This window comes from Squalius cephalus, assembly GCF_949319135.1.
Source record: "Squalius cephalus genome assembly, chromosome: 2".
Taxonomy (NCBI): domain Eukaryota; kingdom Metazoa; phylum Chordata; class Actinopteri; order Cypriniformes; family Leuciscidae; genus Squalius; species Squalius cephalus.
The window spans coordinates 47,590,817-47,603,930 of NC_137123.1; the positions used below are offsets into that span (position 1 = coordinate 47,590,817).

The 13,114-nt window shown below is 37.8% G+C and overlaps 1 protein-coding gene across 4 annotated transcripts in view; it reads left to right on the plus strand.

Annotated features, from left to right (window-relative positions):
* Nucleotides 1-13,114, plus strand: part of lrba (LPS-responsive vesicle trafficking, beach and anchor containing) — a 257,432-nt gene that overhangs the window by 230,038 nt on the left and 14,280 nt on the right. For 2 of the 4 annotated variants that reach the window (XM_079850095.1, XM_079850096.1), the window contains exons 48-51: nt 4,036-4,125; nt 7,884-8,061; nt 9,533-9,598; nt 11,611-11,766. In XM_079850095.1, the coding sequence (XP_079706221.1) occupies nt 4,036-4,125; nt 7,884-8,061; nt 9,533-9,598; nt 11,611-11,766 (490 nt within the window). Of the gene's footprint in view, nt 1-4,035; nt 4,126-7,868; nt 8,062-9,532; nt 9,599-11,610; nt 11,767-13,114 lie in introns of all 4 variants that reach the window. The other 2 variants (XM_079850093.1, XM_079850094.1) reach the window with 1 other exon arrangement.

A 13,114-nucleotide genomic window follows, 5' to 3' on the forward strand; every position in this document is an offset into this window, starting at 1 on the left:
AACTGGATCAACTGATTCATTGACAAGATCTCATTCAAAAGAACAGTTTGTTCACAAATTGGACATTGTTATGTCTCTCATGAACTCAATATTTCCAGCATATAATGAATTAAAGTTGAAAAAGTCAAAAACTTCTGTGTTCTGTGAAAGAGATGACCAAAGAATAACCAATATGTGAATTCCAGCATGAAATTACAACGAATGTTGATCTGTAGTGATGTAAAAGTCAATGAATCCCAAAATGACTGCTCACACTGAGGTCACATTGCAAAAAGTCAGATCTGTATTCAGTTTAGAACCACAAATCAGAATTGAAAAGATTTATCACTGCTGTTCACATATGAGCAAAAAAAACAAACAAAAAAAAAAAAAAAATCAGATTTGGGCCAATTTTACCTGAAGTCTGGACATAGCCAATGTGCTGTTTCTCACTATTATGCAAGAAAAAGAAAAAGAAAAAACATCTAAATAATCACATTGCCATAATGAAAAAAAAGATAAAAAAACATTCATTTTGTCAATTCAGTCACCATTGGCAGGTGTGGCAAAAAGTTCATTTTGGACCTTGACCTCACGTCATAGCCGGTTTGTAGAGCTAAATTAGGAAAATAAACAAGCAGGGTGTAGTTTAGCATGGCTCTTAGAACAGCGTGTGTGTGTGTGTGTTTGTCTGGAAACAGCAAGTATGACACCAGCTCTGGATCTTCTCAAATTGTGTCGTGGGGAAACCAACTGCTGGGTTTTGATTCTAGTTTTAGTTTTTATATCTTGCATATCAGGTCTGGTTTGGGCAGGACTGGGATTTGTCAGTCTGAGCAGCTGAGTTTGGGTTTTTTGATGGCAAGCTGTGTGCGTAATTGCGTCGATCTATGTATGTTGAACCCAGTGTGTGCACACACGTGTGTGTGTGTGTGTGTGTGTGTGTGTTTGTGTGTAGACCATGGGGCGTGTGGAATGTCTCATGGCAGATTAGGGTCATTCAGGAGACTGGGCCATGTTTACTCAGACGGTGATTACTTCCTGTCTTTGCCCTGCCACAACACACACAAAAAAAGAACATGACAGGCACAAAGAGCTCCCTTTGCACCTGAATTAAACACACACACATAAACACAGTCCTTTTCCTTCAAATAAAGTCTCACTTTTACTCAAGTCCGATACTAATCTGACCTTTAAAAGGCTTACATTTTGGGAGAACCCCCTCCCCCCCAAAAAAATCTTCTAAGTATTCATAGGAACCTCATTATGCAAAATAAGAAATTTGGCCAAGCTTGTTGTACAGCTAAATTACCTTGTCAAGGGTTAGAGTAAATCAGGTGACTCATGAAGCATGACTGTGTGTGTGTGTGTGTGTGTGTGTGTGTGTGTGTGTGTGTGTGTGTGTGTGTGTGTGTGTGTGTGTGTGTGTGTGTGTGTGTGTGTGTGTGTGTCCGCGTACAATGCATACATACGGGGTATTTCCACCATTTAAATGTGTAGAATATAAAGAGACCTCATCAGATACGCACTAGTGCCCCTAAAGAGATTGGCCCCTCTAGCATGGCTAGCACCCATATAACGTTCTCTCCTCATTGGCTGGACGCTCTGACCTGAGAACTGCCTCATTCTACTGTGGTAGTAAATGTCAAGAGAGGATTTAATGAAGATGGGGCAGGTGCCTGGGCAAGACGCATCCTCATATTAGCTTAAACAAACTGTCCCAGTGTGACACACTCGACCTTCATTTGGTTTGCGACGCTAACTTCTATGCCACACTGCTGAATGTCATTAGTTCACAGCGTTACATGAACCTAGATGATCTATTTCAGATCTTGGTGTATGTTTGAGAAACTTACTTAGGGATTGAATGGATAAATATGTAGAAAATTCTTTACTTTTTATGTGGAGTAAAGTCTAGGGGTGTGACGATACACTCAGTTCACGAGACGAGATGATACACGATATTGGGTTCACGAGACAAGACGATATTTTAACACTATTAAATCCTCTATTATGAAATATATGACTTGAAAATGTGTCTTTTATTCAACGGAAAGTCACAAAATGCAAAACAATGCAGGTGCGTTTTGAAATGTTTTAACCAGAGCTGTACGATTCTGGATAAATTGAGAATCACATTTTATTTTTTTATTTTTTTCAAAAAGAGATCACCATTCTCCCACAATTCTTTTTATTTTATAATATAATGTAATTTATTAATAATAAAATAACATAATATAATTTGTATAGTAAAATTACATTATTTTAATATTTTCAATGTTTAGATATTGAATCCCTGATGATTTCCCGTGTAGACTTTTGGACCCCATTGTATGTGCATTTTCTTAACAATTGACAACTAGGTGCAGAACAGTATACTGTATATGGAATATCCCTCATATCTTTGTTTTTGTTCCCCAATTTAAATATGCCATCTACTCTTACTAAGGACTATGAATCAACATTAGTGAGATTAAAGCCTTAAACAAACAATGATCTGACTGAAAAAAAGACTGAAAGATCTTATACTGTGAATAGGGTACGCAATGTGGTTTTGCCTAGCACCAAATACTTGGTCAAGAAAGGAAGAACTGTTGCCACACAGTGTGTCAAATTCCATTGATTTTAAGTTGAAATCAACCAATCATATAATTGAAACGAGGTGTCTTCCCTTGCATGGCCTCCTCTGAACCCCGCTTCTTTACAATGGTATTTCCAGACACAGTAGTCCTGTCATCTGTGTTCCATCAGTGCCTCTAATGAGATCACTAGTGGATTTACACTATATAAAGAAGAGTTTGTGTGGTGAAGTCTATTGTTACCAGCAGAGTGGGCCGAACCAGATCAAAGCGGGAGAGCGGAATGAAGAAAGAGCGATGAAGAGCAGAATAAGAGTTAGAAACAGACAGAAAGGATTGATGTAAAGAAGGGCAGTCTGAGCAGAGTGGAAAAAGAGAGAGGTGGAACAGGGAAGAAATACAATGAGAGGGACGTGGAAAGCCTCCTGACTTCCTGATGCTTTCATGAATACAGTTAGAGCCAGAGCAGTCAGACGAGAGCTGGGACATTTCTGGCATAACTCTCTCTCTCTCTTTAGCGTCGGATCGGGACAGTTTCTCTATTGATTCATGGAAATCCCATTTGAGGGATACTTGCACTAATGTAGTAGGGCCAGGCTATCAAATAGTCACAATGTATTAACAATGATTTGGGCATCAATAGAAAATTAAGCAATTTCACGAATATCACAGCAATTTTAATGCACTTTTTTTGGCTTTATTTGTAGTTTCATGACACTTCCTTGTCATTATTGTTTAATAACATCTCTGATTTAAAACGGCAGAAAAATCTGTGTTAGAGTTAGTGGGTTTAATTAATTTCCATTAATAAATTGAATTAATTAAATAGAATATAAACTCAAATTTAGGGATTTGTTGCATCATCACTATATATATATAGTGAGTGTGTGTGTGTGTGTGTGTGTGTGTAATATAGGTAAATAAATTGTTTGGTGCATACCTGAAAATATTAAATATTCTTCACCGTGTCCATTTAGTAATGTTAAAATGATGTTAAAACATGCTGTAACATATTTTTAGCTACAGCAAAGCAACCCTAAAAGATAGATGTGAAACTACTATTTTTGCCTTTTATTTGTCAGTGTCGTGCTCACACTCTCTTTTCATGGTCAAGATCCCCTCTCTAGTCTCTCTCTCTCTCTCTTCTTCCATACACACTTTTATCTGCTTTAACTCTCTCACAAAGAGAAATGTACATATATCCAGCTCCTGTATTGCCCTTTCCCATTATTATGATCATTATTTCCACCACTTTTCTTTTTTTCACTTTTTTTCCCACACACACACAGACACACATACTAGCACACAGACACACACATACTAGCACACAGACACACACACACACATTACTTTGGGTCTGTATTAGTTGATATTGTCCAGGGCAAGTTAGCCACTGTCTCAAGGTGACGTTTATAGTCCTATATCTCTTCATTAGTGCCACCAAACCTCCATAATGCTCACTCTCTGTCTTCCTCAGGCTGTGGAGTCTCAAATCAGAAGTTTTGGACAGACACCCTGCCAGCTGCTAATTGAGCCCCACATGCCACGCAGCTCTGCCATGCAGGTGGTGAGTAACACACACAAAAACACTCTCACTGTCTAATTTGACATGCAGACCATTACAAATGTGTTAACCTGTCTACAAAAGTTTATGCAGCAGACATTTACATAGTCTAAAAAAATGTAAACTAAAACTGGAAAAAAAAAAATGTATAAAAAGTCATATAGAAATATTTTTTTAAATAATAAAAATGACAAAATTGATAATATGAAAATAAAAACTAAAAATAGTTAAAAAAATAAATAAAAAAAGCTACATGGAACAATGAAAACTCACTCACTCTCTCTCTCTCTCTCTCTCTCTCTCTCTCTCTCTCTCTCTCTCTCTCTCTCTCTCTCTCTCTCTGATGTTTTTAAAAACCCTATAACAAACAGATTTGCATAGTCTCTTTCCTCCTCATTAGCTCTATACGCAGGAAACTAGCATTCTTGTATACCGAGGACCCAGTCAAATCTGGAACCATTATATGCATTTCCACCACTGGTTTGTTTTCTGGTTTGTAAAAAAAAAAAACACTCCACATTGGCCGCTAATACATTCTAGCTAAACTAACATTTGATGCTGGAGGGCAGGATAATGTCATTGTAAACACCAAGTCGTGTTTAAAACAGCAACTTATTTTGGAAAACTGCCAAAGCAAAACTAGATTTCATAAAACTAGATTGTGCCCATTGTAATCACCCTATAACATCTCTTCAGTTGATACAAATCCCATTCTTTATATATGCTGCTGTATTAGCAGCTCCAGCCACTTTGTTTTTATGTTAATCTAAAATAAAATAATGCATTTTAGTTTGGGTAGGAAGAAATATAAACAGTTTGACTCAAGTTTAAATCGACCCATTAATTGTTTTGTGCTTTGCTTCCCCTCTCCTCACTCTTGTCCTCTTTCAGTGAGCCCCCAGCGTGAGAAAGGGTCCCAGAAGTGGGAAAAGTCCTATAGTTGAGCTGAGAGCTCTGAGGTGATAGGGTCTTTAGTCTAGAAACTGAGAGACTGTGGGTGACGGCCTAGAAGCCCCCATTAGCTGTGTGTTTCTGTGGCGATGACAGCCCCTGCCTGCCTGTGTGGAAACAAACTCACACACTCTCCTTTAAATGTCCGCATGCAGATATAGTTATAGGCTCAGAACCGGGTTTCTGACTTTACATAATGCCTTTGAACACACAACTTCATAATAATCCTAAGGCTTACATTCTTCATAAGAGTCTAAAACTGACTATGAAAGGCTAAATAAACATCACTCTGAACTGGAGATCTGATGTAAAGGGTAGAATTGTTTGTTTATGATTGTGAATGCAATCATGCAAGCAATGGAAATTCTTTGTTCAAAAGGTGTGGGAACCCGGTAAAATTCTCAGATGTCAGAAGTGCTCAAATTGTAAATGTTTCTATAAACTTCTGTGCCTTCATATACATGATCTTACCCAATGCTTACTGTACCTTTTTTTGTTTTTTGTTTTTCTAACAAAGAAGTATTTTTTGCACAGGCTTATTATATTTTTTTGTTCTTTAAAATTACTAATGAAATCATTTAATGGAGAAAAAAATCACTTGGATGGAATCAGGCATCAAAAGCAGGATTATGTGATAATAAGAGAGATGGTATGACAAGACGCTTCTTTTTTAAATTAACATTAAATTTTCATGTGATCCTGTTTATGTACTCTCGGTAATCCTTTCATCTATCTCGTTCACTCTCTGCCTGCACTTCTTTCTCTCCCTCTTCCATGTCTCCAGTAGGTTAATGAGGGTAGATCCTCTGTTTAATGGCACTCACAGGCTGAACACTGTTTAAGGCCCTAGCTGTCTGTCTAATTTACTGCAGGCACACCAATTAGCCCCGTGTCTCCATACTGTGTCTAAAAATCACACACACGTCAGGATTAGACATCACAGACATATGACAACAGTTGGACTGGAATAGGGCACAATTTAATGGTGACATTGAGTGAGAGACATACTAAAATATATGAGCTTATTATTTATAAGCAAATAAATATACTTCCTACAATAGTTTTTTTTATAATATTTAAAATATTAGTTCAAAATAGACCTTCTTTAAAGTGATTTAACTGTGCTGTAAATAAATATCATAAAGTAGCAGCCAATCAGATTGCTCAATGAGAGTGACATTGCAGCTGCCCGGTCTGAACACTATCTCCTGCTTCTACAAACACAGCCCTGCCTCACTGAGGAAGTCAACTTGATGGTTGGTTGACTTTGCTGCCAAGTAATCAAACAGCAGTGTATGTGCATATACCTTTTTAGCTTCTCTTCATCTGCTGTGTTGTAGAATGGAACGTGAGATAAAGCAGATTATAATGTTACTAATGGAGGTTGCAATACATTGTGGCAGTCTAAAGGAAAGTTCCGATTAATTTGAAATCTGCTCTGATCTTTTGCAACTTTATGTCTTTACAAACTGTTTTCCTTCTGTTTATCTTGTACTCATTACCCGGGAAATGTAACTTGCTTGGCAGAAGCATTTTTGGAATTCTCTAAGGTCCAAGAATGTCAAATCTATCATTGATTTTTTTGTGAAACGACAGTGTGTATCTGCTTTGATCTCTCTGTCTGACCTATTTTCACCAGCTTTAAAGTCCCCCTGTAGTCAATAATTGTATCCCTTAAAACTCATCTTTGATCACCAAAATGACACATTTAAATGTTTTTTTTTTCCTGTGAAAAAAAAAATGTATGCCTTTAAATAGCTCGATTCGAATGTAACTCTACACCCTTGCTTCATTTAGTATATGCAGAACCATGAAGATGCTAATTAGCTCCGCCTCCACTCACTCACACTAGCTCAGAGATCCACTCACTCGGTCAACTTTACTGAAGTAAATGCTGCACGATAGTATCGCTCTTTACAACGTTGGACACATAACGGTAATTAATATGATTAGCCTTTTTCTTGATTACATTATCAAACAGCTAATATTGTGTTGCTAATGTTACACAAACCATGTTCCTATTTGCCACCTCAGAGTCAAACAGCTGCCTTCTAACAATCAGTATCCTTAGAAACGCTTTTGATAACTCAGAACGTCAATGGAGAAAGGCATATAGTTCATCTTAACATCGTAATATACGTAATATACATCATATACATAATTCACCCGCTATATTGCTAAAAGTAGACGATTTTTCATATCAGCAGAAAAAAATACAGGGATAACATGGCTCTTCTTGAGAATCCCCTGCTTCAGAGCAGTCATAGTTAATGATATGCTAAAGCCCGCCGGCATGTTGGCGTTATTGGTTACAAGGTAGTTTATGACGTAAGAAAAATGTATGGAAAATAATTCTCATTACATACACAACCCTCATAAGCCTGCTAAACTGTTAAGTCATGAGATAATTTTAGATTTCAACAAAACAGTAATAAAGTTTTAAATAAATAATATTGATGCTGATTTCGCAAATCATTTTGCTTTGTTCCATCCACACAAATACAGACATTCCTGAACTGAATCATGAAAATGTTTTTTTTCCAAACCTGTTCTGACCAAGATTCTCAATTCCCAACCCTAATAACAATCCAGTTATGATACTGTGTTGCCTTACTCTAATTACCTCTGTCCTCAATCTCAGCTTTTGTGCTTTTTTACACCGTTCTGTCTTTCGCTGCCTAATTTCCTTTCTTCCTGCTTTTCTTCCTCTTCTCTCTTCCTCTCTCCCACCATCACTCTCTTTTCCTCTACACTCCCTCACTCCCTGCTGATGATGACGGTAATGGACTCAACAGTATCTCCTTCTGCAGACCCCACTGATGTTCACTGAGCAGATGCAACAGGATGTCATCATGGTCCTCAAGTTCCCGTCCAACTCGCCTGTCACCCACGTGGCCGCCAACACACAGTCAGGCCTGACCAACCCAGCGGTCATCACCGTCACTGCCAACCGCCTCTTCGCCGTCAACAAGTGGCATGGTCTCACCGGTGAGTAAGAACAATCAGACAGCAAGGTGTTTGGTGATCAGTAATGAATCAGTCTATGAATCACGCGGTCTCTTCATTTACACCCCTGATACTGGTTAGTTATTATGTTAACCAGGTTACGCAACCCTATCTCATACGCACAGCGGACTTTTCCCTCCACAGACGCATGTCGGTAAATTAGGGAATGAACTTGCGCTCCCGGGGGCGGTTCAGCGAAAAGAGGAGGCGTGTTCCGGCGCAAATGTTCCCTGGTGCTATTTTGCAGTTCCAGAAAACAATTCCGCCACAGACCAGGAAAAACCTAGTCTAAAGGCAGTGGCGCGTTATTCAGATGCTATTTTAAGGGCGCGTACTTGGCCATAATGTAGTGAATGCACAACGCGCATACACTTTGCTTCTACACAGACGCAGCAGTTGCCATTTTTGCAAACCATACATAATTACAAGGAAAAATATTCCACACGAGGGAAATCATTGTGGTGTCCATGAAGATGTGAAAAAATAGACATAAATCTAGCTTACACATTTACCCAAATTATTATACGCCTGTTTAACCGAAGCTAATTTGGGTGGGTTTCTCCCATCCCCATTCAATGTCACTTCTCTCGGCTGTGAACCGCTCTCGGTGTGCGCCTGGCAAATCCCCCGTTATAATAGCAATCCGCCATGGAACAAGCACGCCTGCTTTTAAAGGGAATGTGAGATGATGCTCTGATTGGTTTACTTCATGTTACATCCAAACCACACCTATGAGTAATGTAGCTACTTCAGACCAACCCATTTTAGATTTGCGTCGGGCACAAGAGTCATTTATCCCGCCGGTATAATAGCAACAGCGCCCGCAGCGAGATCCGTCCACAAAGTTACTTGCATTTCGCGTTTGATACTTGCGTTTCAGATCGTTAAAATAGGGCCGCTTATAATACAAACTTCAGTAGTTTGATCCTTCTAAACTCTGGTTGTATATAATCATCAGCTCCTTAGACATTGATATCTCAGACTGAATTGGATCAAATGTGACACTTCCTCTGCCTTGCATTCAGCTTCCTGTCCACCTCCATTTATCAGCCTCTTCTTGTTTTTTTATTTATTAAAGATCAATCTAACCGAAATAAATGCTGAGAGTCTTTCACCATATTAAGAGAAAGGGTGGTTCTCTAATTTAAATTTGACCTCTTCAGATGGTGGTTTTAAATGATTTTTGAGATCTGTATTCTGGGAAGAATATATTTTAAATTAGTGTTTTTATGTACAAAAAAAATGCTATTAACTACCAGAAAACCCTTTTTAACAGTTTACATGAATATCAATAAACTGAATATGCGAAAAAGATTTTCCTCTGTACTTCACATCCCAATGTAAAAACACGTGAATAAACTCGGTGTAGTCCTAGCTACTATGTGTATTATTTACCATCCTGATGGTATGAGTATTAAATCTATTTTTCGTCGGTTCTCTCTCTTTCTCTCAGGTCATCAAAGCTCTTCTGTGCAGGACCAGCAGTACCAGTTACCAGTGGAGATTGACCCTTTGATAGGTCTGTGGCTTGTCAATCGTCAGTAAAATGATTTGTGATAGGCTGTTGTGAGTTGCGAGGGCCCAGCCCTTGAGAGGAGATGAGTGCAGTTTTTCACCCAGCCGCCATTCAGCTTCAGTTCAGCATTTGCATGCAAATTGGAAAGCAATGAGCTGTGGCTTAGCCTGTACATCATCAGCTCTCTCTCTCTTTCTTTCTCCGTCTCTCTGTCCTGTCACACTGAATGAATATGAATGGTGTAATAATGTCTGATTGAAGCCGCGTGGCACACGCTGTCAGGACAATATGTCCTCCTCTCATCTCTCCGACCTGTTGATGAGGGAGAAAAAGAGGAGAGAGGGATGAGAGAGGGAAGATGTGTGATAACATATGGCTGAAGCCTCTCTGAAGGTTCTCTCCCTGCTCCTATTCATCTTATATCTATGCTCTCCTGCTGCTCTTATTATCATACAGTAACATATGTCTTGCCTAATTTATCTGTTTGTCACTTCATGGTGTGTGTCCTCATTCCACTCATCTGTACCTTTCTCTACACCTCCACCTCTGTTGGTTTTAAATCTGAAGTTAAGCCTTTGAATTCTTTGAAATTCATATGAAACAACTGTGTTTCAATTTCAACCAGAGCAATTAACCGTCCATTATTAAAGTGTTTTGAAATGATCTGAATCTGATAATGTGTCCACTTGGGCCGCTTCCAGAATTCTTTTTTACAAATAGTCAACAGATGCTAAATAGTCAATAGTGCTAATGCACAATTTTTGTTTACAGATATTTTGAGTAAATATTGTGTAAAATAAATGTAAATAAGTATAAATAATTTTATAAATGTATAAGAGCTATATTATAATATTACATATACTATAAATATGTGTGTAAGGAATATATAATACAGTATAATACAAAACAATACAATACATAGGTAAAGTATGTGGACACCAAAACGTTTAATTTCATTTAAGCATTTAATGGCCAAAATTGGCCAAAATAGGAATTTATCATTGCTGCTTTAACAGCTTTTACTCTTCTGGTAATGTTTTCCACTATGTGTTGGTTCATGGCTTTAGGGTCTTGTTTGCATTTTTACATACCAAATAAATAAATATTGATTTAAGTTTCCATTATATCAAAGTGATACAAGATATATGAAATTAGCACAGCTATAGTAGGAAATGTTCTACTAAAGCAGGATGTTTACTTTTTTCTTTTTTTTTTTACTTTTAAAAGATTTATCAAAGACAACAAATCACCCTCCCTTCTCCCTCCTGTCTCTCTGTGTGGGGAGAGACCTCTTTCATAGCTCATTTTCTTTCACTCCTTCTCCCATCGTCATGTATGTATTTAGATGGACTGCATTCCACACAGCTCACACATTTAAACACAGTAAATTCTGCATGACTGTGCTGTTGATAATCTGTCCGCTCGCTCCAGCACAGACGCCGTGCTGGTGTGTGTCACGAGTGTGTATGGGCCTCACACACCTGACTCTGTGTAGTCTGGCCTCTTCCATCTCTCTCTCTCTCTCACTGTCTCTGTCCTTATGTGTTTAAGAAAACACATGTAATTTACAGCGTTTTGGTCACATATTTTCTTTATGATTATTTTAGTCTTTCTTTTGCAAAAAGGGTCTGTTTTTCAAACGTTTGGCAGAGGAAAATGTGACAGGTATTTTCTGCTGTTTTATGTACTCATTCACAAATTACATTCGGTCACGCACAGTTAACAATAAATGTCATATTTTCTCATGCAAATGGTTTTACATCTTTATAATCTCTGAAGAGGTTGTCAGAAATTCACTTACCAGACATTGAAATAGACCTTTAGGGTCACCATATGACTCCCTCTGTTAATGTCTCCACAATTCTGTGGCTGTCTTTACTTCCTTGTTAATCTCTTTCTTTTACTAAGTTTTTATTTCTCTCTTTCTTACCCTGTAATTCTCTAACTAGCAAAGTTATGTTAGTACTTTTATAACAAAGTGACTCTTTAACCAGTGACTCTTTATCTTTTTACAGCCAATAATGTGGGCACTCACAGAAGGCAGATCTCAGATCTGTTAGATCAGAGCATCCAGGTAAACGCTCAGTGTTTCGTCATCACAGCTGACAACCGCTTCATCCTGCTGTGTGGATTCTGGGACAAGAGCTTCCGCGTCTACTCCACTGATACAGGTAACCGTGACGACCCCCCACCACCTCGGTTGTCTATGGAGACACTGCCTCCCCTGCAGTACACAAAAGAAAAGGGTCAAAAGTCACAAATGAGCCTGCAGACTGCATTACAACTCCATTGCCCCGGGGCTCAGATAGCTTTCTCATCTCACGGATGGACCATGACTCCGTCTCGCGGGAAGATGAGGCTCAGAACGCAAGTTACACAAGCGGAACTTGAATTTCAATAGAATCGCACCACACTCACATGCTCTACACACACAAACACATACAGTAAATGGGTTTATAGATAGATAGATAGATAGATAGATAGATAGATAGATAGATAGATAGATAGATAGATAGACAGACAGACAGAAATGCACACCTTGTCCCTCAAATGCTTGATGTTTGTTTGTCTTATGCATTCACACAGATGTTAGCATGCACATACAGCTCCAAAAGCAAATATTTAAAGTGCAGTAAGAACTGGGGAGTGTGTGAGCTCATCTGGCGTATGTAAACGGCTCAGCAGACAGCAACATCTCAGTAGAGTCATTCACTCGCACCCTGCAGGGAGTCCTGCACTGGAAACTGCTGGCCTCATGAAGATCAAACTAAACGAACACAAATTCTCCAGGATCAAAGTCATTTTATATATATATATATATACATACATATATATATTTATATATATATATATATATATATATATATATATATATATATATATATATATATACATATATATATATATATATACATATATATATATATATATATATATACATACATATATATATACAGTGGTGGCCAAAATTATTAGAACGGTAAGATTTTTTTAATGTTTTAAAAGAAAACTCTGGTTGTATATAATCATCAGCTCCTTAGACATTGATATCTCAGACTGAATTGGATCAAATGTGACACTTCCTCTGCCTTGCATTCAGCTTCCTGTCCACCTCCATTTATCAGCCTCTTCTTGTTTTTTTATTTATTAAAGATCAATCTAACCGAAAGAAATGCTGAGAGTCTTTCACCATATTAAGAGAAAGGGTGGTTCTCTAATTTAAATTTGACCTCTTCAGATGGTGGTATATTCTGTATTCTGGGAAGGATGCATTTTAAATTAGTGTTTTTATGTAAAAAAAAAAAAAAAAAAAAACAGCATTTATCTGAAATAGAAGGCTTTTGCAACATAATTAATGTCTATACTGTCACTTTTGATCAATTAAATGCATTTTAATGAATGAATAAAATTATTATTATTTCTATTTCAGATAAATGCTGTTCTTTTGAACTTTCTATTTATCAAATAATCCTGATAAAAGATTGTACACGACTGTTTTCAACATTGATGATAATAATA